This window comes from Cervus canadensis, chromosome 9 (assembly GCF_019320065.1).
Source record: "Cervus canadensis isolate Bull #8, Minnesota chromosome 9, ASM1932006v1, whole genome shotgun sequence".
Lineage (NCBI taxonomy): Eukaryota > Metazoa > Chordata > Mammalia > Artiodactyla > Cervidae > Cervus > Cervus canadensis.
Window position 1 is genome coordinate 79,966,373 of NC_057394.1, and position 27,166 is coordinate 79,993,538.

At 43.7% G+C, this 27,166-nt stretch overlaps 1 protein-coding gene across 1 annotated transcript in view; it reads right to left on the reverse strand.

Annotated features, from left to right (window-relative positions):
- Positions 1–19,961: 19,961 nt before the first annotated feature.
- LOC122447383 (protein POLR1D-like) overlaps positions 19,962–27,166 on the reverse strand; it is a 32,796-nt gene continuing 25,591 nt past the window's right edge. Inside the window, exon 3 of the mRNA XM_043478013.1 lies at positions 19,962–21,013. Within this exon, the coding sequence (XP_043333948.1) occupies positions 20,749–21,013 (265 nt within the window). The 3' untranslated portion in view covers positions 19,962–20,748. The remainder of the gene's footprint in view (positions 21,014–27,166) is intronic.

Here is a 27,166-nt window from a genome sequence, read left to right on the forward strand (position 1 = left end):
GCAGAGGGGCCTCAGGACCCCCTGCAGTTTGGGGGACCTCCAGGTTGCCAGGTCACCCACCACTCCACATCACCCTGCTGCCCTTCAGAGCAGAAAGATGGCAACCTTGGTTCTGGTCTGACTATGTGGAGGGGAGGCTCCCTTAGAATTCACTTGTAGAAAGAGTTAAAAACATTAACCTAAAAGTATTACAAGTGGACAAGGAGATGAGAGTGGTTCTGTCCCAACTCCTCCCCTTCCCTTTTTTTTTCCCCTTAGCTTCTGCAAAAAAGCCACAAAAGGGTTAAATACTTTGCCACGAGGGGGGGGATAAAATTCTCAACTCTGTGCTGTGCCTGACTGCAGCGTGTGAGGGATGCCCCGTCCTTTGTTGATCATAATGGCGCATCTTCATCATTGTTCTAATACTCCTTTTAGGGAAAAAAAAAAAAAAAGAACACCCTAATCTTTCTCTGGTGCCAGTGACGGCCACCATGCGGGATGTTTTGTCCCTCTCCCCTTGGTCCTTGCTGTCACCCCCTATTGTTGCCATAGTCACGATGTGCCGATAGGGTGGGTGCAGGGCTCTTTCTGTACTGTACCGCCCCCGAGCTGATTGTTTAAATCTGTATTATTCCACTGTCCTGAAGATTTACATTTTTAATGGCTCATTTATGTAATCCCATAAATAAAAGTAGCGAAAAAAGCATCCCACACAGACGAGCGAATCGGAGTTTGAAAGAGGCTCCTGAGTCAGGTCAGGCAGGGTCTCAGCTGCGGGGCCTTGATTGGTGTGGCCGGTGTAACCAGGGTGGCAGTGGGCTTAAGACCACCCAGTCAGTGCCAAAATGGGGGCATTACCACGGAATAGCGGGGTGGTGCTGGAGTTCAAGCTCCGCTATTTATCGGAGAGCACAGTTCTGCTGCAAAATCCACTTTGGTCTGAGACTCATTACCTTAGTGCTCTGACAGCTGCACCTCTCCCCGGCAGGCAGACAAGTTCCTGCGATTAGCTTTTTCCCTCCTAGCAGCTCATGCTGTGGGTCCCCCCCCGCAGCCCCTCCTTTCTTCTTCTTAACCAGTATATTCCTGGGGCTGCTAAATTCTCTCTAAAGAGCCTGTGAATTCAAGCACCTGCCTCAAGAATGTATTGGACACGCTGAACAGAGATATAGTTTGAACAATTCACTGTCAGGCTCCCCTTCAGCAGCTTCTCTCTCCCCTGCGGATGAAAAGCCTTAGTGAACCTTAGCTCCTTTGGGGAAGTTTGTACTAATTAGGCACCGTTGAAGGAAATGGCTAAAATGGAACCAAATCAGCATACGGCCAACAGTCTTTCCCTGTCCCACCTTAGATGCAAAACCACGAGTCAACGCATCCCCACTCGGTAGATATTGTGGCTCTGGAAACTTTAACACTGGCTGTCTAATGCTCTCCCTTGAAGCAGTTTTGCTTTTGGATACTGTAGCAAAGCGTGACCACAGATCGGAGTCCTCTATTTCTATCTGTCTTCGTTTCCCAGCAGGTCTGCCAAGACCTGGACCTCTGTGTGTGCAACTGTCTCTCAGAAATGCACAGCTGACGTTTTGTAAGTGTCCGGGACTGAGGCCATAGAAAAACAGAGAGACTGCTAAGTACTCTAAATTCACTTACATCTCATATTGAAGCCAAGTGTAATCAGAATTAAATGGACTTAAACGGTTGTCCCAAAGCAAGAAAGCATTCAAGTCCCAACATTCCTATTTTCCTGACGTCAAAAAACAACTTCCAAACTTTGCAAAATGAAGGTTTTAAGCTTTCATCCTCATCTCAGGCATGTGTGGGAAAGAGAAATGCATTAAAATAAATTTTATTCAAGAGTATTTGATTTATAGTGTTGTGTTAATTTCTGCGGTATGGCAAAGGGATCCAGTTATATTTGCATTCTTTTTCATGTTCTTTACCATTATGATTTATCACAGAATGTTGACTGTAGTTTGCTCTGCTCTACTGTAGGACCTTGTTGTGTCTCCATCCTATGTGTAATAGTTCCCATCTGCTAATCCCAAACTCCCAACCCTCCCCTCCCCTCTGCCCCTTCTCCTTAGCAACCACGGGTCTGTTTTTCATGTCTATCAGTCTGTTTCTCTCTCATAGTTAAGTTCACTTGTGTCATATTTTAGAATCCACATATAAGCGATATCATACAGTATTTGTCTTTCTCTTTTTGATTTACTTCACTTAGTATGATCATCTCTAGGTGCATCTGTATTGCTACAAATGGCCTTATTTCGTTTTTTGTTTTTTTGACTGAGTAGTATTCCATTGTATACACCACATCTCCGTTATCCATTCACCTATTGGTGGACATTTAGGTTGCTTCCATGTCTCGGCTGTTGTGAAGAGCTGTGCTGTTTCAGGCAAACGCTGATCCTTACACAGTGTGGTAAGCACACTCTACGCCAGGGTCAACTGTCACAGCATTCACGGGGCTGGTGGAGGGGGTGACAGGGACAACTCCTCTGGTGGCCCCACCTGTGTACATCTTTTCTGCTTACCTACTCAGCCTATGTGTTGCCAAATAGAGTATTCAGTAGCCCATGACTTTTGTTCTATTAAAATGCACAGGTTTTCACTATACAAAATTGCCTCCAACAAAAATCATTTTTTGAGTTTTGATCTGTGTGCCTCTGTTTGGATCCCATAGATGGGTCACATTATAAACTGATGTTGTAGGCCAGCCTCTGAATCTCTGAACTTTGTGTCCCCTCTGTCAGACTCAGATGGTCATTTCCACAGTGAAATGCATTTAGTCACCATGTCTATTTGGTCATCTTTAATCAGGAACCCTCCAGCCATTCTTTGTCTTTCATGACTCTTCTGACAAATACAAGCCATCTGTTTCATAGAACATCCTCCAGTCTGGACATTTCTGACGTTTCTCCGTGATCAGATCCAGTTACACACTTGTGGTAGGGCTGCCAAAGAACTTCTGTGTGTCCTTAAGCACATGTATTGCTTTGTTCCCTGATTCATAAAGTTAACCTGGACCTCTGGTTCAAGTGGTGACGTTACAGAACTCAGGTTCGGCTGCTCACCGCTCAAAATCCAGCAATTGGAGAGGCAGGTGTCAACAGAAAGGAAAGGCGCTTTAATCAGAAAAGTCATCAATCTAGTGAGAAGGTGAACTGATGTCCTGAGACCATCTCCAAGGTTTCTGCTCAGCCATGCAGTTTTTGTTTTTGTTTTGATATTTATTTATTTCGCCACATGGGGTCCCGGTTGCAATGTGCACACTGTCTAGTTGTGTCTGGCGGGATTCTGTGGCATATGTGATCTTACGCCCTGACCAGGGATGGAACCTGCCTCCCCTGCCTTGCGAGGAAGATTCTTAACCACTGGACCATGAGGGAAGTCCCAGCCAAGACAGGTTTTAATGGGCAAAGAATCTTAGTGGTCATCGAGGTGGGGTTCTGCACCCTTGTCCACTGTGAGCACACTGGCTGACCCTGTCTTCCCACGTGATCTCGCCCACACGATCTGCCTGCAGGATTGCTAAGGGTGCTCTTGAGGGGAGACAGCTAGTCATTTTTTAACTACTTAGTTCTTTATTCTTCCTTTTATGTAGGAAAGTATAAACAGGTTAATTAGGGCCTTTAAAGGTTAGAGGAGAACAGAAATGGGCAAACAGGAAAGAGGCAAAAGAACTGTCTTCAGTGAGGCAGGGCTTCTCCACTGGAATTTAACTCTTTTCCTCATTTGTAATTAATAAGTAGCCTACGGGGGAGATATATAGTCTAAGCTATGGTTTTTCCAGTAGTCATCTACAGCTGTAAGAGTTGGACCATAAAGAAGGCTGAGTGCTAAAGAATTGATGCTTTTGATTTGTGGTGCTGGAGAGATTCTTGAGAGTCCCTTGGACAGCAAGGAGATCAAACCAGTCAATCTTGAAAGAAATCAACCCTGAATATTCATTGGAAGGACTGTTGCTGAAGCGCCAATACTTTGGCCACCTGATGCTATGGGCCTCCTCATTGGAAAAGACCCTTTTGCTGGGAAAGATTGAGGGCAGGAGGAGAAGGGGTAGACAAAGGATGAGATGGTTGATGGTTGGATGGCATCACCGACTCAGTGGACATGAATTTGCGCAAACTCTGGGAGATAGTGAAGGACAGGGGAGCCTGGTATGCTACAGTCTATGGGGTCGCAAAGAGTTGGACACTACTTAGCAACTGAACAATAACAACATGGGTGAAGATACGTGGAAACTGTGCAGATATCTTTTTTTTCTCATGTTGTTTTTGTCCACGAATTTTAGCAGTTGATGATTCTTAACTGAAACGATTATTGACAAATGGTGATTTTCTAGTTCTAGCATTCTTCCTACATCTGGACATTTTCCAAATAAAAGAATTATCCCCCTCCCCAATTTTTTAAATTTATGTTTTAATTGAAGTAGCTTTATAGTGTTGTGTTAGCTTCTGCTGTACAACAATATGAATCAGCTGTATGTACACACATAAAAAATATGAAACATTTCACAAATTTGTTATTGTAGACCCCCAAAATTTTTAATACAATTTTTAAATGACAAAGTTAATCAAAATTCCTTCTGACTATATCTGAGTATTTCTAGCTTTACAAGCCTCCTGGACATCATAGCACTTGTGAGTCAATTCAGCAATTAAAGGGCTCCCTGAGCCCATCTTCACCCAAGCCCAGCCAGGAAGCATGTTCTCACCCAGCATGTATCTGTCTTTGGCCACCTGATGTGAAGAACTGACTCATTGGAAAAGACCCTGATGCTGGGAAAGGTTGAAGGCAGGAGGAGAAGGGGATGACAGAGATAAGATGGTTGGATGGCATCACAGACTCGATGGACATGAGTTTGACCAAGCTCTGTGAGTTGGTGATGGACAGAGAAGCCTGGTGTGCTGCAGTCCATGGGGTCGCAAAGAGTCAGACATGACTGAGTAACTGAACTGAACTGATTGTTGTCATGCTTCCCAGGTGGCGCTAGTGGTAAAGAACCCGCCTGCCAATGCAGGAGATGAAAGAGATGCGGGTTCCATCCCTGGGTCAGGAAGATCGCCTGGAGAAGGCATGGCAACCCACTCCAGCATTCTTGCCTGGAGAATGCCCTAGACAGAGGAGCCTGGCGGGCCACGGTCCACAGGGGCGCAAAGAGTCGGATGTGGATGAAGCAATTTAGCACAGCACAGCATGTTGTCATAGTTTGGGGAGGGAAGGACTGTTGAACAGAAATTACCAAGTTTAAGGAAAAGTCTAACAAATTTAAAGTGAGCCAAGTTTTATTCTTTCTGTAGTTTAAATATTAACCTCAATGAATGACATCATCATAAAGAAACTTAACAAAGAATTTATGAAAGGGATAGAACACAGGGTGTAGAGATTCTCCCAGCTAAGGACTAATTTGATATTTATATTGCAAAGTCAATGATTTAATATTAATTAGTAAGTCACTAGGTAAATATCTCTAACAATTTTAAAAGATGTTTTCCTTTCTAATCTTGCCCTATTCTTTTCCTTTTTATTTCACGTGGAGACATTTACAAATACAATCTTCAAGGAAGTTACAAGTAAGGAATAAAATCTACTTTTTTTTTTGCATAAAACGTTTTTAGAAAGAGTGTAATTGCATTTCTGATGCATTTTCATTCATATTCTAGACATTTCATGTTCATTAAACAAATACTTTTTAAAAGGTTTGTACTGAGAAGTGGCTATTTAGTCCCCACTATTTAAAATAGCCAGCCTCCTAAAGCCATTATTTGGCTGACCATGTAGTGAAGTCATTTGAATGATTACTGTAAAACAGGATTTAAGAGGAAAATAAATGAAAGGGGAAAAGTAATTTTGTGATCATTTCAAAACTCTAAATACATGGGGCCGGGTGCCATGACAATTATTCTGCCTTGCCTGTAGGCACAGGAAAAGTGGAGGGATTTCCTTTGAAAAAAGTTGCTTCTAAATCAACAGCCAGTGGTCAAAGTAAACACTGGGCTGAAGACTACGAGAAACTGCTTACAACTACTGCAAAGTCATTAACAAAACAAGGAGCTGGGGTGCAACCGCAATGGAAGGCCTGAAGGAATGTGTTGAACAACATCACGTAAGTCAAGCCATCTGTGGCCAGAATCCAGTGTTTGGCAGGAGTGTGCTGTACCTATCTATTTTGTGGTTCTCCTGAAAAATAATTATTAGGAGCTACTTGGACAGAATAAATGACGTAATGTAATCAGTAACTAGCTTGCAGACAAACACACAAAAACTGATTCTATTTGTTGGGGAGAAATGAAGCCCCCTCTGGCTACATTATTCCATTGATGGAAAAACATTTACATCTCTTTTGTTAACTAGTTTTCTGTAGAAATTTTATAATCACCAGGCAACTCTGTTTCACTGCTCTATGAGAAGAGACTGAGTGGCTAGACCCATGTTTTTATTCCACGGCCAAAAAAAGAAAAAAAAAATTTTTTTTTTTTTGAAACTTTAGTCTATCATACATCAAACCTGTCAAGCTTTTTCATTAAAGTTCATGGTTTTTAAGTTCATTGTAAATAACTCAAATTGATTTTACAAAAGAGGAAAAAAAGTCTTGCCCTGATGTTGGGCATTACAAACTGTAATAATATCCCTTGTCAAATGGAATTTCTCAAGTGGCTTTGTAAAAGGCAGGGTTGGGGGAGGATATAGCTAAATAGAAATAATTTGAGGTTAATGTTACACTTTGATTGGAGGTTGCCTTCTTTTATTTTCTTAAAAGTCCAGAATTTTTGCAAAGTATTAAAAGGAAGTCCTATAGCTATGTTTATCAAGAAATATGTGTCAAATTTAGTTTGAGGTCCTTAAGAGTTGCCTCCTGGGAGAAAAGTCTAACAATAAAGAATTGTCCACTTATTTACTGAGAGCTCTGTAATAGCTATGTTTATCAAGAAATATGTGTCAAATTTAGTTTGAGGTCCTTAAGAGTTGCCTCCTGGGAGAAAAGTCTAACAATAAAGAATTGTCCACTTATTTACTGAGAGCTCTGTAAATTTTTTAAGTAAGCTCATCACTTGGAATTTTGTTTTCCAAAGTAATGAAAAAGACCCTTCCCTCCCGTCAATCAGATGGGGTCACTGCAGCCTGCCAGGCGATATCACTCAGGGTTCATTTCAGGAAGCAGAGCCATGACGAGTGATGTGGAATAAAAGACTTTTGTGGGCACTGGATGTTTTATAGTGGTGGGAACTGGTGAAGTGTCCATGGGAAGCTTGACTCTGTTGTCTGCTGGTGGGCATAACTTTGCTGTAGGCCAGCAGGGCTGGCGGTCAGAGAAAAACCCAGATGTGAAAGTACAGAGAGGCAAGCCAGACCTGCAAGAACCAACTAGAACCCATGAAGACAACCTGGACTTGTGCTGTCTCTCACCCAGGCGGCCTGGGAAACCCACAGAAGCAGCTGGCCCTCTCCTTAATGAGCTGCATCTGGCCCTGGCCTGGAGCTCAGAGGAGCTGGGGGAGCCGTAGGCCCACCCGCGTGGAAAAGGAGGCCTGCACATCGGCAGCCACGCCCAGGCCCCTCCATCTTGGGCTTCAGGGGTGCTACTTCAGTTTCCCCATTCAAGTTATGTACAAGTTTCCCTGCAGCCAGTCTTAACGAAACCATACAGAAAGGGGATTCTGGGCAACTCAGCTCCAGCTTACCTAAATTGATTCCGCACAAAACCGCGCCTGCCTGTTTCCCTCCAAGCTTGCCAGTCCCCTGGGAGCTGTCTTCTCTTTCCCTGAGATGTTCCTAATACTGGGCTGTGGAGAGGCAGCTCCAGGTTAGTGCAGTGGAGGAAATCATCATGACATTCTTCCTGTGATAACACTATCAGGCAGGCCCCAAGATTTAGGGACTTCTCGTGTGCGTGTGCGTGTGTGCTGTCGCTCAGTCGTGTCCGACTCTTTGAGATCTCATGGACTGTAGCCCGCCAGGCTCCTCTGTCCATGGGATTTCCCAGGCAAGAAGATTGGAGAGGGCTGTTATTTCCTTCTTCAGGGGATCTTCCCGACCCAGGGATCAAACCCACATCTCTTGCATCTCCTGCATTGAATTTTTTACCACTGCACCACCTGGGGCGCTATGGTTAACATTATTCTAGAAAATGCAAATTAATCTATAGTTATAGAAAGGGTATCAGTGGACAGAGGGTGTAGAAGAGAGCAGGATGATGGGTTAGAAGGGGCATGAGAATACTCTGACTGTGATAGATAGGTTCCTTATCTTCTTGATAGATGTTTCATTGGTGTAAATAATATACCAAATATAATTTGATTATAATTATACCTTAACATATTAAGCCTTTATACCTTATTATACCTTAACATATATGCCTTAACATTATACCTTAACATATATGCAGTTTATCATATATCAATGATGTCTCAATAAGGCTAAAAATACCAACTATGTAAAGGCTTCGAAGAGTGACCAAAAACAAACAAAAGATCATTCAATCTGAAAAGGAGTCCCTCCCTCCTCAAAAAAAAAAAGAAACTGAAAAAGAAATGTTAACAGAGCTTCAGAGACTATGAACCAATACAAAAAAGTCTGACATACATAGACTTGGAATCCCCAAAGGAGAAAACAAAGAAAATGAAGCACAAGAAATATTAGAAGAAACAGTGAGAAAAAACTTTCCAAATCTGTGGAAATATAGAAATTCATAATTATGAGAGATTTAGCATATCCCAAATAAGAAATTTATAAAGGAAGCCACATCTAGGCACATTACAGTGAGATCTATGAAAACCAAAGAGAAAGTCTTAAAAACGCAGACAGGAAAAACACTTTACTCTACAACAGGAAAATTACCAGTATACCTTACCTGCCTCCTGAGAAATCTGTATGCAGATAAAGAAGCAACAGTTAGAAGTGGACATGGAACAACAGACTGGTTCCAAATTGGGAAAGGAGTATGTCAAGGCTCTATATTGTCACCCTCCTTATTTAACTTATATGCAGAGTACATCATGCAAAATGCCAGTCTGGATGAAGCACAAGCTGGAATCAAGATTGCCGGGATAAATATCAATAACCTCAGATATGCAGATGACACCACCCTTATGGCAGAAAGTGAAGAAGAACTAAAGAGCCTCTTGATGAAAGTGAAAGAGGAGAGTGAAAAACCTGTCTTAAAACTCAACATTCAGAAAACAAAGATCCTGGTGCACTGGGATGACCCTGAGGGATGGGATGGGGAGGGTGGTAGGAGTGGGGGTTCAGGATGGGGAACACATGTACACCCATGGCTGATTCATGTCAATGTATGGCAAAAACCACTACAATATTGTAAAGTAATTAGCCTCCAATTAAAATAAATAAATTAATTTAATTAAATAAATTAAAAAAAAATAAAATGCAAATAAGAAAGAAAAACAAAGATCATGGCATCTGGTCTCATCACTTCATGGCAAATAGATGGGGAAACAGTGGAAACAGTGACAGACTTTATTTTCTTGGGCTCCAAAATCACTGCAGATGGTGACTGCAGCCATGAAGTTAAAAGATGCTTGCTCCTTGGAAGAAAAGCTATGACAAACCCAGACAATGTATTAAAAAGCAGAAACATTATTTTACCAAAAAAGATCCATCTAGTCAAAGCTGTGGTCTTTCCAGCAGTCGTGTATGGATGTGAGAGTTGGACCATAAAGAAAGCTGAGTGCTAAAGAATTGATGCTTTTGAGCTATGGTGTTGGAGAAGACTCTTGAGAGCCCCTTGGACTGCAAGGAGATCCAACCAGTCCATCCTAAAGGAAATCAGTCCTGAATATTCATTGGAAGGACTGATGTTGAAGCTTAAGCTTGAATACTTTGACCACTGGATGCGAAGAACTGACTCATTGGAAAAGACCCTGATACTGGGATAGATTGAAGGCGGGAAGAGAAGGGGGTGACAAAGGATGAGATGGTTGGATGGCATCACCGACTCAATGGACATGAGTCTGAGTAAACTCCAGGAGTTGGTGATGGACAGGGAAGCCTGACATGCTGCAGTCCATGGGGTCGCAAAGGGTCAGACATGACTGAGGGACTGAACTGAACTGAGGAAAATTTTTCAAATGACTGCAGACTTAACCAGAACCAATGAGGTCAGAAATAGTGAAAACACATCTTTAAAATGCTGAAGGAAAAAGAATGTCAACCCCCAATTATATATCTAATGAAAATATCCTTTAAGAATATTGTTTTGTATTACAAATAACCTCTCTTAGTCTGTGATTTGTCTTTTTTTTTTTTAACAAATGCATTTAAAGTTTTCATTTTGGGGTAATTATCAATTTAGATGCAGTTGTAAGATCTCATACAGAGAGGTTCCATTGTACCGTTTACCCAGTTTCTCCCAATGGTAACATCTTGCAAAACTCTAGGACAGTATCACCACTAGGACATGGGCATCCATCCCATGAAGACACGGGGCAGTTCCATCACCACAACAAGGATATCTCGTCACTCTTATCCTTCTCTCGCTCTTTTCTTAAAACTGCTGCCAACCACTAATCTATTCTCCATTCCTATAATTTTGTCATTTCAAGAATGTCACATAAGTGGCATAATATGCAACCTTTTAGGATTGGATTTTCCATTCATAATTCCTTGGAGATTCAACCAGGTTGTTGTATGTGTCTATAGTTTGTTCTTGTTCATTGCTGGGTAGTGTTTCATGGTGTGGATGTACTGCCTTTTGTTTGACCATTCACTCATTGAAGGACATCTAGTCTTATTGTTGCTTATTATGAATAAGTGAAGTGAAAGTCATTCTGTTGTGTCCGACTCTTGGCGACCCTATAGACTTCAGCCTGCCAGGGTCCTCTGTCCAAGGGCTTCTTCAAGCAAGAATACTGCCATTCCCTTCTCCAGGGGATCTTTCTAACTCAGGGATTGAACCTGGGTCTCCCACACTGCAGTCAAATTCTTTATCATCTGAGCCACCAGGGAAGCCCTTATTATGAATAAAGCTGCTATAAATATTTTTGTACAGGTTTTTGTGACAACATAAGTTTTCATTTCTCTAGGCTAAATACCTAGAAATGCAATCACTGGGTTATATGGCAGTTGCATGTAATATATATATAAATATATATTTATATATAAATGCCAAATTATTCTTCATTCCCACCAGCAATATGTTGGTGATTCATTTCTTCACCTCAGAATTTTCTCTCTGTTGTTCCGTTTGGGTAATTTCTATCTACCAGTTCACTGATTCTTTCATCTGGGTTCTTCACTCAGCTATAGAGCCCTTCTATTGAGTTTTTAATTTGGTTATTGTAATTTCTATTTGGTTCTTGCTTATACCTTCTATTTCTCTGCTGAGCTGCTCTATTTTCTTATTCACTATCAGAGTGCTTATAATCATTGAGGCATTTTTATGATGTTTGCTTCATGTCTTTGTGAGAATTCTATTACCAATGGTATCTTGATATGTTCTCTATTGATTGTCTTTTTCATTCAGTTTTAGATCTTCCTGGTTCTTGATATAATGAGTAATTTATTGCTGCAACCTGGAACTTTGTAGTATTATATTGTGAGACTTTGGCATTTCTTTAAATTTTCTGTTTTAGCTGGCTTCATCTCACATCACCCCAGAAGTGGAAGGGAGGGCGCTTCCTCTCTGCCGCAGATGGGAAGAGCAGTCCACGTGTTATTGACCCTTCCGAGTCGACCCCAAGGAGGGCCACCTGCCTGGTGTTGAGTAAACAGAACGAGACTGAGTTAGATTCGGAAGCAAAGGAAAGCTTTATTCCCTGATCAGAGAACAGAAAGGTGTGAGCTCCTGGTCCAGAGCACAGGCTCTCCTGTAGGGTCCCGGTCAGCAGGGAGGGAGCGGGGCTCTCTGCACACAGCCCTGAGCCCCGTGTAAGTGCAACCACTACCCATCAGGAACCCTGGCCTGAAGTGCCAGGTTCAAGGTATATGTCCACGGTTGCCTGTGAGCCAGCGACACTAGACTCAGCACGGAGGAAAAGAAGAAAAGGTCAGACTTGATTTTATTAACCAGATTCTGCTTTTATTCTCCTGGAATTGTGCATGGGCTTTGCTGGTGATGAATCCCTCCGCTCCCATTTGTCTAACCTTTTGGAGACAAAGGAGATGGTTTAAGATATGTGCTCAGATATCAGCAAGAAAACAGTGGTTACCTGTCACATTCTCCTGAAAAGGCAGGACTCCAGGGCTTTGGGCCAGATGCACCTGAGTGTCCCTGGCCCCATTTTGGTGGTTTTTCGGAAAAGAAGCTCCAGGTCAGAGCATGGTTCACTCGAGTGGTCAAGGGGCCCATGGCCCCAGGTTGTTTCTCCAGAGGTTGGGGCTTGGGGGCCTCTTCACTAGAATATAGTGTCCCCATGGAGTGGCCCCTGTAATTTCAGAGCAGAGAGGGTGGTGAGGGTCACCGAGTGGCATCTGCTCCACTTAGGGGTGAGCAGGGCTTGCAGGCTGCTGGTTTTCCAGGTTTTTGGATGTGCCTAGGCTCCTGGCTGGAAGGCCGGGGCTGGGTCAGTGAGGGCAGGCAGCAACTGTGTCCCATGTTCCATGAGAGCTTTTCTGGTTTCTCCTAACTGGAGGGTTTACTTGAGTTGTTCCATTTCAAGGGGACTGAGGTATCTTTTCTCTCCAGCTGTGGAAATGGGAGTTCATACAGGAGTTCAAGGGCACTTAACCTGGAGCTGACCACATGTGGAGTAGGGCAGTCAGAGTTTCCTGACATTTGGCTAACACATGTTTCCAGATCTGATTTGATCTATTTCTTCTGTTGATTGAGGTCTCTGGGCTGAGAGTAAGGTCCAGTCATCCCCTTTGTCACTTGAGATACAAATCCTGGACCATCATTTGTTGTAGGGATCCTGGGAGCCCAAACCTGGGGATTATCTCTCTTACTACTGCCTTAGCCGCTTCAGCTGCTGTTTCAGTTCTAGCGGGGAATTCTATCCACTCAAAAAATGTGTTTACTAGCACCAAGAGATACCTGAAGTTGCCAGCTGCCCTCAGCATGAGATCAGTATGTCAGTTTTCTCCAGGGCATGTCCCCCCGATCTGAATGGTCCTTATCTGGGGGCTTTGGTGGAGAAGGGAGAGTCAGGCATGTTTTGACAATCCCACTGATAATACCTTTCATGCCAGGAGTTACCATGACCCCTGCTAACCAGTGATATAGAGCTTCCCTCCTGGAGTGAGTTCTTTGATGAGCCTCCCTTATGCTTGACAAGCTGCAGTTGGGGAAAGAAGTATCGCCCGTGGTCATTAACCGGCCACCGCTGGCCTCCTGGATCTGTTGAAGTAGCTCAGTCTGCGAGGGCCAGAACGGGGTCTGTAAGAATTACTGTTTGAATTCTCAAAAGGCTCCTTTGAATTCTGGCTTCCATTTAGAAGGATCATCAGCCTTTCCTTTTAACATTTCAAGTAGAGGCTTAGCTACTAGACCAGGGCTGGGGATCCAGGTGCTGCCACCCCCAGGAGACCCCCAAGAAGTCTTCTAGTTCTAGGAGGGGTGAGGCTGCATATGCGTCTCCTGTCTCCTAAGGTGGGCTTCCCTGACCTTCTGTTAAGAATGCAGCCAGGTAGGTGATCCTGGTTTGTGATATCTGAGCCCTTTTCTTGGACACTTCATACACTTTATTGGCTAGGTGGTTTGGGGATGGTTACAGTATTTTTTATCGGAAGCCTCTTTAGTAGGCCTGGCGATCAGACTGTTGTCTACATTTTGGAGGAAGGGATCCCTCCTTCAGATGTAGATCTTTTAGACCTTTAGCTGTTTCCCCAAAGAAGATGGGGGAATTTTTGAATTCGTAGAGCATTACTGTCTGAAAGTGTTGTTTTTGTTGTGTTTTGGGGTTTTGCCACTCAAAAGCAAAAATTTTGTTTGACTCTGGGGCAAATGGAATATAGGAATGTCTTTTTTTTTTTAAGTGCTTTTTTAAAAGTTTTTTTTGGGGGGATGTGGATCATCTTTAAAGTCTTTATTGACTTTGTTACAATATTGCATCTGTTTTCTGTTTCAGTTTTTTTTTTTGGTTCGAGAGGCATTTTGGGATCTTAGTTCCCCGGTCAGGGATCAAACTTGCAACCCCTGCATCTGAAGGCAAAGTTTTAACCACTGGACTGCCAGGGAAGCCTCAGAAGGCATCTTATAAATCTTAACACAGAATACCAGGTCCTGGTGGATGGAGAGTGGCCAGTAGGGTGTAGGGATTAGGGACCGTTGGATGTGTATCTTCAGGGGCTTCATTGCTGCGCTGAGGTCCTGTGGGGCTTCCCTGGTGGTGCAGTGATAAAGAATCTGCCTGCCGATGCAGGAGATCCAGGAGACTGGGGTTCGATCCTTGGGTCAGAAAGATCCATCAGAGAAGGAAATGGTAACCCATTCCAGTATTCTTGCCTGGGAAATCTCATGGACAGAGGGGCTTGGTGGACTACAGTCCATAGGGGCACCAAGAATTGGGCATGACTTAACGACTAAACAACAACAAAACAATCTGTACCATCCTGCATTCCCCACTGGGTTTCTTTATGTGAAGAGTAGGGGTGTTACAGGCTGATTGGATGGTCGAATAAGGCCCTAGTCAGTCAGGTCTTGTATCACAGGGGCAGTGCCCAGCAAGGCCCCCTGATGGTGAGGGTACTGTTTTCTCTTGGGCCATGTGTGTCTGGGTTTTAGATGGACTATTACCGGACTTGCCTGACAGTTCACCCCATCTGTCCCTGGTCCCCGACCTTGAGCTTCACTTCAGGATGGTGGACTTGCTCTGTCTGGGGAGGTTCTTCCTCAGCCATGAGTGTCATTATCTTGTGCCCCTTGTCTCCGGGGACCCCAGACTGCAGCTTGTCTCCCGCTGTGGAGAGCAGCACCCAGTTTGTGTAAGATGTCTCTTCCCAGGAGGGGTACAGGGCATTCAGGGACCTGCAGGAATGAATGGGTGAGTGTGTGCTGGTCTGCTTTGCTTTCAAGTGGCTACAGATACCCATTCTCAGGCCTCCCCGATGCCCCATCATTTCACGGCTCTTGGGACCAAGTTTGCCTGGTCTGGTGCTCAGAACTGAGCAAGTGGCACTGGTGCCGACTAAAAGTATATTGATAGCTTTTGTTATATCAACCTTCCCATTGATCATTTCAGATTCTCTTGATTCATTCTTATGAATTCAAGAACGACTCATATGGAGTTGTTTTGGGTCAATCTAGCTTTGTGCTCACTCACCTCCTCTATGTTGTTATTAGCAAAATTACTACACTTCTATATGTTACAGGATCAAAAATACATGTTGTTTTATACAATTGCTTTTCAAATAATTTGAGAAGAAAGGAGAATAAAGATGTATTTTTACTATATTTTATAATTACATAAAGTCATGTCTCTTTTGTGACCCCATGGACTGTAGCCCACCAGGCTCTCTGTCCATGGGATTTCCCAGGCAAGAATACTGAAGTGGGTTGCCATTTCCTTCTCCAGGGAATCTTCCCAATCCACAAATCAAACCCATGTCTCCTGTACTGAAGGCAGGTGCTTTACCACTGACCCACCTGAGAAGCCCCCTTATATATGTATCAGTGAATAAGTGTATATATACATATTTTAAGTTAAAATGTTTAAATGGAGGTTGGCAAATGGTTTCTGTAAAGAGCTATATAAATGTTTTAGACTCCAGGTCACACATGGTCTCTCTTGCATACTCTGAGTTGTCTTATTTTATCAAACCATTTAAAAACATAACAATTCTCAGAATAGGAAAGCATTCACTCTATTACAAAATATGCATCTAATTCTCAGTTATCTGAAATAACCTCTCCCCAGCCCCCAAGTTTTAACATTGGATTTATAAAAATAGCACATTTTTTTCATGTGTCATGTATTAGTTTCTTAACTTTTCCATTTGAGATGCACTACCTTCCTTTTTACTGAGACTTTTTAGTCAAAATAGGTGAAGCACTCTATACTTGGTTTATATGACATTACCAGTGCTCTTGTTTATGTGAATTCAAATTACCCTCTGGGGTCACTGCTTTTGGTGAAAAAATTAAGGTGTGTGTGCCAAAAACAAACTCTCTCAGCTTTTTTTTTCTTTGAGTTACTTGAAAATTTTTATTCTGGCCAAGATTTATATCCTCTGACCATCCTGAGTTTTTGTTTATTGGGTAATGTCTTTGTTTTGTCGTCTTCTTTTTTTTTTTTTTTAAAAGATAGCTTTGCTATATTAGATTCTTGATTGACAGTTTCTTTTTCTTTGTATTTGGATTATGTTATCCCACTGCTTTTTGCCCTCCACTGTTGCTGATGAGAAGTAAATTGCTAATCTTTACTGAATTTCTTACAAATGGCAAGTCTTTTTTCTCTTGCCACTTTCAAGATTTTCACCTTGTATTTGCCTTTCAGCCTTTTTTTTTTCCTTCAAACCATCACATATCTATTTGTGGATTTCTTTGTGGAATTTGTGGAGCTTCCTGAGTGTGTAGATTAGTGTTTTCAATAAATTAGGAATGATTTCAACCATTATATCTTCACATATTTTTTCTTTCTCCTCCTTTTCTGATATTTCTCTTACATATATCTTGATGTACTTAATGGCATTCCACATTTCTTGAGGCTCTGTTCATTTTTCTTCATTCTTTTTTTTTCTCTTTGTTCTTTGGCTTGCAAAGTCTCTGTCAACTTCAGGTTTGTAAATTGTTCTGCAAGAAGCTGGGCTTCTTTAGTTAATTTTTCATTTCAATTTTACTTTTTAAGTCCAGAATTTTTATCTGGTTCTTTAAAAGTTTGTATCTCTTTATTGATACTAGCTATTTGATGTAACATTGTCAGCATACCTTCCTTTATTTTGTAAACCATGGTTTCCACTAGTTATTTGAACATACTATATTTATAACTACTTGAAGTCTCCATTAACTGTTAAATCCAACATCTGTCACTCTCACAGGCAATTTGTATTGCCGGCTTCACCCCACCTCCCGCCCCACCCCAGTGTGTAAGTCATGTTTTCCTGTTTCTTTCTATGTCTCATACATTTTGTTGGAAATTGGACATTTTAGATAGTTTAGGATAGAAATTCTGGGTTCCGATCCCCCCCTTCCATTTACTTGATTGCTTGTTTAGTGACTTTTATTTCAGTGAAGTCTATTTTACACAAACACATGGAGTGTTAAACCTTTGATGTTGCTTCTCAACCAACGGTGCGCAGCCTTGAGTGTGCCCAGCTGTCCTGGATGACAGTGCATTGACAGGGCTTCTTTTTGGCTATCTTTTCCCCTGATCACACCTAGCTGTTAAGCTTCACAACTTGTAAGATAATTGCTCTATTGTTTTCAACAATGCTCTAGGGCATCAGTTGTTCCAGAGACTAAACCAATCAAATTCTAGCTTCTTTGAAGGAATAGTTCCTGAGATCAGTGTTCGATATTTGTTATTATTCTAGGAGAGCTACTCCCAGCACCCCGCTCCCACCCCAAGTTCTCTACTGCAAACTAACAGTCTTCAGTTTAGCCTCTGTCTTCAACAAATCTACCAATATCCTCTTATTTCTCACCACAATCTTCACTGTTTTTGAATACACCATTATGCGCGAACTTGTCCATGTTCTTTGGAAAACAAAGTCAGTTTCTTTGGGAAGAGGCTAGGAGCTGTCTGTTTTATAGCCTGCTTCCTCCTCTAGAAAAACCTCTGAGCCAGGGCTCTGGAACTGGGAAGTGGTATATGGACAGTGATGTGCTTCTATCTGAGTTATACCCCACCTTAGGAACTGAGCAGGAGGCGGAGGTGGGTGCAGTGGCTTCAGGTCTTCTTGACGTGGAACCACTGTCTCATGAGCTGGGGTGAGGGTGATCGGGGACTCAGAGCTCCCAGTGGCTTTGTGACCAAGGTAGAGCCTGTGTCCCAGTGGGAACCGGATGGGAGGAGGCAGCCTTACCTCCTGGCCTGGTCACTCTTGCTCAGAACTTAAGTCTCAGCAACGGGTGTCTGGTGACACGATGAGAAATGCTGGCATCCTGCCCTCTGGGAGAACAGCCTATATGCTGGGGGCAGAGCGAGATTTGTGTTCGGGGCCGCGTAAGTCTGGAGTGGGGTTTCTCTGCCACTGAGCTGGAAGGGGGAAGGGAGTGGATGTGATTAACAAAACAGACTATCACTGTCACTGTATCTTTGTTGACTTATAAAAAAATACGTATGTGCTGCAGTGCCCTTAGTATCATTTCTGGAGACTAAATAATTGTTTCTTAGATAGTTTTTACTGGGAGCCCCTCTGCAGAAGTCCTCATCCTGTCATCCTGGAAGTCCACCCCCCACCAACTTGCTTTTTCGCTTTTGTCAAAAGTCACTGTAACATGCACGTACAGTCAGTTTCTGGACTCTACGACTGTTCCAGTGATCTGTTTGTCCATCTTGATGCCAATGCCACATTCTCCAAATTACGGTAAATTTATAATAAGCCTCGAAGTGAGAGACGGCAAGTCCTCCAGCGTTTTTTTTTCAAAAGGGTTTTGGTTACTCTAGGTCCTTTGCAGTCCCATCTAAATTTTAGAGGAAACTTGTTAAAACTTGCTAGGTTTTAAAATTATGGTTGAATTGGATTGTATGCCTCTTGTCAACAATCTGAGACTGTGTAGGGGGTGACAGGAAGGTTCAAGAGGGAGGGGACATACATATATACTTATGGCTGATTAATGTTGTTGTATGGCAGAAGCCAACACAGGATTGTAAAGCATTATCCTCCAATTAAAAATAAATTTTAAAAAAATTTAAAAAATCAATCTAAAAAAGAAATGACAAATTTTACTCAAGCCAAATTCAGGATTATAACCCAGCAACCTCTCAGCTCTGAGATCTATTTTGCCCATCAGAGGTCAGAGCATAGGTATATAGGTTTTTCAGACAGAGGAAAGTGAAAAGTGAAAGTGTTAGTCACTCAGTTGTGTCTGACTCTTTTTCGACCCCATGGACTGTAGCCCTCCAGGCTCCTCTTCCCACGGGATTCTCCAGGCAAGAACAACTGGAGTGGGTTGCCACGCCCTTCTCCAGGGCATCTTCCCAACCCAGGGATCAAACCTGCGTCTCCTGCATTGTAGGCGGATTCTTTACCCACTGAGCCACCTGGGAAGCCCTAATGAAAGTTTGAAAGACTCTAATAAAAATTTCAGAAGTGGGGTGGAGGTTTTTAAGGGGAAAATGGTTTTGAGGAGTGCTTGTCCTTTAACACAGTTGTCTGAGAAAGGTAAGTGTGATGAGGCTAACACGCTTCCTTTACTGTCGAGGGGAAGAACATGCTGATCGTGATCACCCCCTTTTTCAGAATAATGAACTTGCCAGTGAGCTCTAAATTCAGGGCACATAGACAAATGATAGAGTTCAACTTTTACTTAATTAGAAGTGCTTAAAAACCACAACTCTATGCTGTCTCTAATAGATGTTTAAATACAAAACATTTCAAATTTAGCACAAATGATATAGGCTAATGTGTAACTGGACTTGGATAAAGTCATATGAACCAAATGGTCCCTTTTCAGTGTTTGAAAGGAAAGGGTGTTTGTACAAAGTCATGGGGGTGAGGCTGGGTTCTAGGGGAACAGGGCTGTGCAGAAGCTTTGGGTCCGAGTCCCAAGCTTTGGGCTCAGAGCAGGCTGAACAGGTGTGGCAGGCAGCTCGGCGGCGGGGGCAGAGTGGGTCCGTTCAACACACCGAAGCTGACTTTGTGAACGCTCTCCTTTCTAGCACTTAGAAAAGGTTTTTCTCTGCTGCTGGGAAGCAGGGAGTGGGACTGAGTCAAGTGATTATCTGGGAGCAGCCAGGCATAAGCTCGGATGCTTTGGGAGGTGGGGGGTGGTGTGGACAGAGATTCTTCTTCCTTTCATGGATGGGGGAAGAGCGTGCTTGGTGACATTTTTCTGAGTATGAAAGGAAGAATACAGGTGTGAGTAATGATAATTGTATGTTAAAAACAGAGCCACACTGATATTGAAAAAACAGAAAAAAGGCATTGTAAACACACTTTTATTTAAAATTCAGATTTCTGAAACAACTGTACAACACCTAAGAATGGCATCGTAGGTCTTTAGCTAAATAAGACATAGCATAAAAATAATAGTAATTTTAACTTTTGAAGGTTCTTTTAAAAGCACCACTTAAAATGTACATATTCCCCCCAAAATGAAATACAGAAAAATTGCTCTATCTCAGGAATGAGTTTGAGAATGCACAAGGAAAGAAGAGAGACAGTTTTTTAACCCCTGGTTATTGATGGGGGGCGGTGCTAAATTCAAGAGGATTTTGAGATTTTCCTACGTTGTTCGTTTAAAGGTCAACTGGTACAGAGCTCTCAAGAATTTCTGGGTAAATAAGGGCTACAGCTTTTCATAAATATGGTCACTGGCCAGGTTTCTAAAATCATCACCCCCAAAAAGTATAGGATTGACAAGTATCTTTCTGTTTTTATAAATTCTGAGAAAAGACCACAAGTGCAGCACATCAAAAAACAAAAACAAAAACTGGAACTAATTTTAATAATCTCTGAAAACTTGTAAGTTCTAGATTTATTTTGAAACCAACTTCCAAACAAGACAGAAGAAAACCCAGACGAATGTATATTACACCGCCGAAGCCGCTTAAGCCTGCCGGGATGTCGCTGTGCTCCTTCCTTCGTGGAGCCTCGGGTGACTGTCCGCCATCAGGACGGAGGCCCTGCTGTAAACCCGTCCTGGTGTCTCCGCACCACCCCAGGCCTGGGCACTGGGAGGGTCTTGCTGGGCCCCGCGCCCCCACCTCACCGTTTGCTGGACCGTGTCTGCGACTTCTCGTGGCTACCCCGCTTCCCCCGCTTCCCGGGCGGCGAGCGCCGGGCGTGGACGCTGTGCTTGTACGGGTGAGACCGGTGCTTCTGGCGCCCTTCCTCCTTTTGGCTCTGGCTTTTCGCTGGTTCCTTGCTGCCCTCTTTTTGTTCGTGGTCTTGCTCTTTGTGGGAGGGCAGTGTGTTCTTAATTGTGTTAATTAGAAATCTTTTATTTGTCCCGGCAAGAGGACACTTCATCCTGGGGGCAAAGAGAAAACAACCACAAATCAAATGTGGACTCCGGAGCCGAACCCTCCCATCAGGGCCTGTGCCAAAGAATCTTGCTTCCCTGGAGTCAAGTTTCTGAATTTGTTCAGCTTTCCTTGCATGCCACCTAGTGTAAACTGCGAGTACAAGGGGGAAAACCCAGGATGCTGAGAATTCCCAGACGCACTGGCTGGACCCTGTCTGAAGACCTTGACCCTGTCTTCCTGGCTGGGACTAATGAAGCCAGGGAGTACCACAATGTGTGTACAGGTACTGACCACAACACACATCACCTGAGTCATTTAATTCCTTTTTTTAATTCCTGAGTCATTTATCTCCTTTACCATAAATGCCTGACTTGACTAGGCATTAACTCAAAATGCAGATTTATGTTTATGGTGGCCTGCTTTTAAATAGGGTACCCAAAGAATAAGGGTAAGTACCCCCCTGAGGAACAAAAAAAGTATCTCCTGCTATACCCTGAATATTGGACCTCATGATCTACTCTAGAAATAAAAAAATAATAGTCTATTAAAATGCACTAACCACCTTTTACCCTCTGAAAAACTCAGTTTCTAACTGAGGACTTTCTGTTTCAAAGCCCTGCTCTGCCAGGGAGCTCTGGCCACACGTCTCCCCTCCAGGTGAATTTCGGGGCCATGTACATTTCAGGGGCTTCATGATTCAAGTTCACCCAGGAGGAAGGATGTCACTGATCAGATCGTTAATTTACATGTTGATACATATTTACATATGCAGTATTTGTTTTTCAGGTGTAGCCAATCTTTCATTTGGCTACACAAATGAAAACTGCACACAGTGAAAACTTGAATCTCTCCTTGGCCTTGAGCTCTGGTCTGTAACGTGGTAATTAATTTTGCTGAATCTCACTGCCAGTTGTTCTTCTTCAACGAACTCGTACAACGCGGTGCACACACGTGCTCTGGGGTCACACTGTCTACCAGACTGTACCTTGGGCATGTCAGATCATCTCCTGTTGCCCATCCTCTGTTAAACGGGGACCATCATAGTGACTGAGTTAGAGGGCAGGTTGATGGAGGCTGGATGTGCGCGCACAACAATGCCTGGTAGGTAACAGGCACTCAGTAAAGGTTTGCTCTGGTGCATACCCTAGCCCTTCGGCTTCACTGGCTTTGGGATCCTGAGAGTTACCCGATGCCTCTGTGCTTGAGTTTTCTATTTGTTAACAGAATTATCCATCTACTGCAGGAGTTGAATGAGATAACCCACGAAGCACTTAGCACAGTGCCTGGCATAGAGCAAATTCCTGATAAATGGTACCTGTGGGTCTATGATTTCTTATGCATGATTCCAAAATTTGAAAACCAAGTTCCTTTTTTGGACACAACTTGTTTGGCAGTCAGACCTGACCTAATCTGACGCTGGGCACTTATTTCTAGTCTGCGTCCCCTTTGGGGTAACATTCATATGCTTTGTTGGGGAGATGACTGTGTGTTGAACAGATACTGTGGGGGTACTTGTCGTGCACACTGTCTGTGCTCTGTACCTTTCTAAGAAACTTATCTGGATCTGAGGGCTTTAAACAAGGGACTGTGGACCCTTCTTATTACTATTCATTATAGTAATAATGTAAAGTAATGTTATTACTGTTCATTCTCCTTTCATGAAAGAGAATATATATGGCACTCAAGTTCATATATTCAGGATTTGTCCCGGATGGAAACTCAAGACCACTAAGTCTCAAATCACCTGAGATAGTAAGTTAATCAAGAACATAGCAGAATATCTGATGTCTCTTAATGAAAAAAAAATTATTAAAAAAAAAAAACCCTGAGCCATCAAGAAAAAAATAAGATATTTTACAGAAATGTTCATAAAAATGGTTACAGTTTTAAAGTTTTGGTGCTTAAAATAGTGAAGCTTCTATATCTGCAAGCTCCACTCTGCAGGACACCTCAATTCTCCATTGATGTTAGAGCCAGTGGGCTAGTGGCCATTACCTTTGAGCTTATTATCTGCATTTCCTAATGACCCGTAAACTCTGTCTGTAGGCGCTCCTCAGATACAATAACACCAGAGGCTGGAGTAATGTGTGATCTCAAAGGGCCCTCCCTGTTTGGAGTGTCTCATGTACTCTACGTTTGTTGACCCTTTGGAAAATGATCCTTTTCTCCTTCACCACATTAGGAAATTATTTCATTGCTCTCTGACTTCTTATCTCTCAGCTCTCTTTTAGTGCCACTTTTTTCTGTATTTGAGATGACACGATAAGCTAGTGTTAGATCCTGAAGCTTCTTCCGCATCAGCATTGTGGGGAAAGCCTGAGCCCTGGGGCGCGGGCCTGGCTGCTGGGCACCCCTGGGGCGCGGGCCTGGCTGCTGGGCACGTCTGCAGGGCTCTGTCACTGGCTGTGCCGGGACGAGGGGTGGGGGCTGCGGGGTGTGCAGCTGCTTTCCTGGGGAGCTCTGACCCACACAATGTCAACCTTCTTACCCTGGTTGGTTACTCTTATTTTTGGTTTTAGAAATTTATACTAGCTCATGTGGGGAGAGCCAAATTTAAGGTGCTAACAACATAAATGGATATGAAATTCTATAAATAGAATGAGATACGTTAAAACTGCTTTAGAAAGTACCCATGACAGCACCGTCAGACTCAAGACCTGGCGTTCTATCCACGTTAAACCAAAAAGTGAAGCAACTTCCTTCCGCTTTCAAAGCTGTTGACGCAGAGCCTGAGAGGAGGGGTCTCGCCTGCCCTGGCGGAGACTGAGATGGACCGAGGCCAGGAGTGTCAGCTCTTTAGCCTTCTCTCCCCATTTCCCGAGCAGGCGTGCTGTGTAACGTCCTTCACAAAAATGGGGCACTTTCTCCCGGCAGTTATCAGACTCCACTCATCAGAAACAGTCAACTGTTTTTCACAATTGTTTTGTTTTGTTTTTCATGACCGGCTTGTTTCAAACAAGCACAGAGAACAGCAGGAGGAACATAAATGTAGTGTTTTTTTTTTCCCTTTCTGATTTTAATACTTTGGACAGAGGTAGTAATATCTAACACTCTGCAGACGCAGAGCTGCCACATCAGTTTCTAAAACACTTTCATGAATGTGACCCATGGAATAGTGGTAGTGACCACTCGCCAGTGAGAACCAGGAGGGTGGCGACCATGCTGACAGGCAGTTCCTGTCATCAGCGTCGCCTCCTTCCATCTGCCCTGCCATCGCCCCTCTGACAGATGCACAGGAGGCAGTGTGCTTATGGGTCCCGAGCTGGGAGGGCGTGGAGCCGGGACGGGAACCAGGGCTCTGACTCCAGAGTCCGTCCTCCCTTCGGGACAGATGCACAGAAGCATATAGTACGAGGCGTCGGGTGGGCTTGGGACGCCGGCCGTGCAGGAGCCCAGGTGAATCTGACACAGACAAGGACAGGGGCACAGAACGCCCTGGACACACGTGACTTGGAGATCTATGAATGCGTCAGGCCGTGGGGATGATGGTGGTTCTTTCTGTTTAGGGAAGCAGAGCCTTGGGGTCAAGGAGGCGGGCTCCATGAGTTGTACCCTGACCCATTCCTTCATTTTGCTGCCAAAGGCCTTCCCATCCAGGCACACAGCATTTTACCTTCCATTCTGCACTTTTCTTTGTATGCTTGCAGAGTAATTAAGGGTCAGCAGTGTAGCTATAGGGATTATAATGCTCCACAAGAACTTCTCAGGCAGCTGAGGCATTTGATTGCCAGATTAGCTCCTGTGGCACCGTGGGCGGTTATGGTGACCGTGGCGCCTTAGACGAGCTGAGTTGTCACCAACCGCAGTCTCAAGATCCAGGATCACCAGGCTCCTTGGGCTGTGGGGACTGTAGCTGGGCTCCTTTCTGTGGCTGTTACCTCAGACGTACAGCCGAGAGTGTGCAAAGGAGCGTGTAGAATGGAAAATAAAATGTTCTATGGGAAGGGCTTTGGCAGCAAAACAAAGGAATGGATCAGGGTATAATACATGGAGCCCGCTTCCCTGACCCCAAGGCTCTGCTTCCCTAAACAGAGGAAGACCCACCATCATCTACCATAGCCTGATGCACTTCATAGGTCTCCAAGTCACGTGTGTCCAGGGTGTTCTGTGCCCCTGTCCTTGTCTGTGTCAGATTCACCTGGGCTCCCGCAGGGCCGGCGCCCCGAGCCCACCCGACGCCACATACCATCTGCCTCTGTGCATCTGTCCCAAAGGGAGCAGCCCTGGTGACCAGTGTGCCGACAACAGTCCTGAGGTAGGCTTTCAATACGCTCCGCTTCCAACACTACACCTAAAAGTAATGAAGAATAGCCGACACATATGTACATCTGTACCTACAGTATTTATTTCTAAAAACCTGAGGCTCCTTCATGTGTAAGGCATTAATGCTAGGTCCCGCAGCAAAAATACATCCCAGGCTGCCTGTGTTTGAGGCGATGGCCAGGCGGGACAGAAGGTGGGCCAAGGAGAGGGTCAGAGCACGGGTATGAGGAGCGGGGCCCCTGGAACGTACCCGGGGCACGGCCCCTGGGCCCTGCTCCCTCAGCCGCACAGGTGGTGTCCACCACTGTGTGAGGCGACAGTCGCTCCTTCGGGGCTCCCCACCCACCTTCCTAACCGGGCAGGAAGAGGGATGAACACGGGAGGCAGGGGCGGGATGCCCAGCGTCCTGTGCGCTAACATAACAACCACTGGGCCGGGGACAAGGAGGGGCAGTGCCAATCCCTAGGATGTTTAAATGAATAAAGACACCGCGCGACTGGCTGAAGGCCAGGGAAATGATTCGCAGCTGATGTAAAGTATCAGAAAATGTAGGAGTGCTCACCCATGTTACCAGATTGACCCCAAGCCAAATAGAAAAGCACCCAAAATGTCATTCCCCTTAAAACAACTGCGTTATGAAAACTGGAGAATCATTTTCTGTCAAATCCAACCTTTGGGACTTTTTGTACCAAAGTATAAGCCTCTCCATGTCTAAGATGGAAGTTACCCAGGCACTGGACTCGATTATTATACTGGGCTAAGATCAGCCAAAGTGAATGTGACTGAATAAATACAGCTTTGTAGACCGTGAAGCTGAGCAAATTTCTGAAATTTGTGCTTATAAATTCCGTTATGTTGACTGAAAGGAAGTCACATGGGCCAATACTTCAGCTTCTCTAAGGCGTCTGTCAAGAACAGCTTCTCGAGATTCTTTTTGCTGAAACATGTCCAAGGAAGTACATAGCACCAAATGGTTTCTTTCTTTATGATATAAAAAAAGTTCATCCCACTTGCATTTTCTCTAGTTCAGCAATCTCTCTGGCAACGGCTCAACTGCCTCACTTGAGATCTCTCTTAACGGAATATCCAAGAGGGAAAAAAAGAGTGTCACTCGCTCTAGTTCTATTTTAAATTTTAGAGCAAATGTAAAAAGCTTCTAGATGCTTAGAAAAGCAGACCACTGCCCACCAGTAGTTGACCAGTTGCTCTTTTGGGTATCTGCTAAAATGATTACATATGTACAGATTGATCCACACTGGATCTTTGCATTTCATTATATCACTTATATAAACATAAGAATGAATTTCTGAAAGATAACAGCTTAAAAAAATAATAGCAGTACTATTATCACAGCTAAACAGAAGTCAACATTAATTCCTTGTATCATTACATACCTTTGTTTCAATGAGTCTGGGTAAGAATGCAGACAAAGTTACACTTAGAGCTGTCTCAGATCTATTAATTCATGGGGTACTCCTCCTCCCTTTTGGCCATGGAATTCATTTGTTAAAGAAATTGGTTTGTTTGTCCTGTAGAATTCCCCATATTTTTCATTTCTGTCCTTTTATCTCTACAGTCATTGAGTATGTTCCTCTGACCTCTACTTCCTGCCAACTAGTAGCTCTCACTAGAGACTTGATCAGATTCAGGTTCAGGTTCTTTACAAGGATGTCTCATAAGTGGTGGTATCCTCTTCCTATTGCACCTTTCTGTGGTATAAGGATCGATGGATGAGTCCAGTGTCATCAGCCTGACCCACTCATCAGAAGGTTCCCCATCAGCTTCTCATCTGATAGGTTTAGCAAGTCATAGACAGAGCTTTGCCTAGATTCAGTCTATCATTGGTGACTGTAGAATAATGACATTCTTTTTATTTTTAAATCATTAAAAAAATC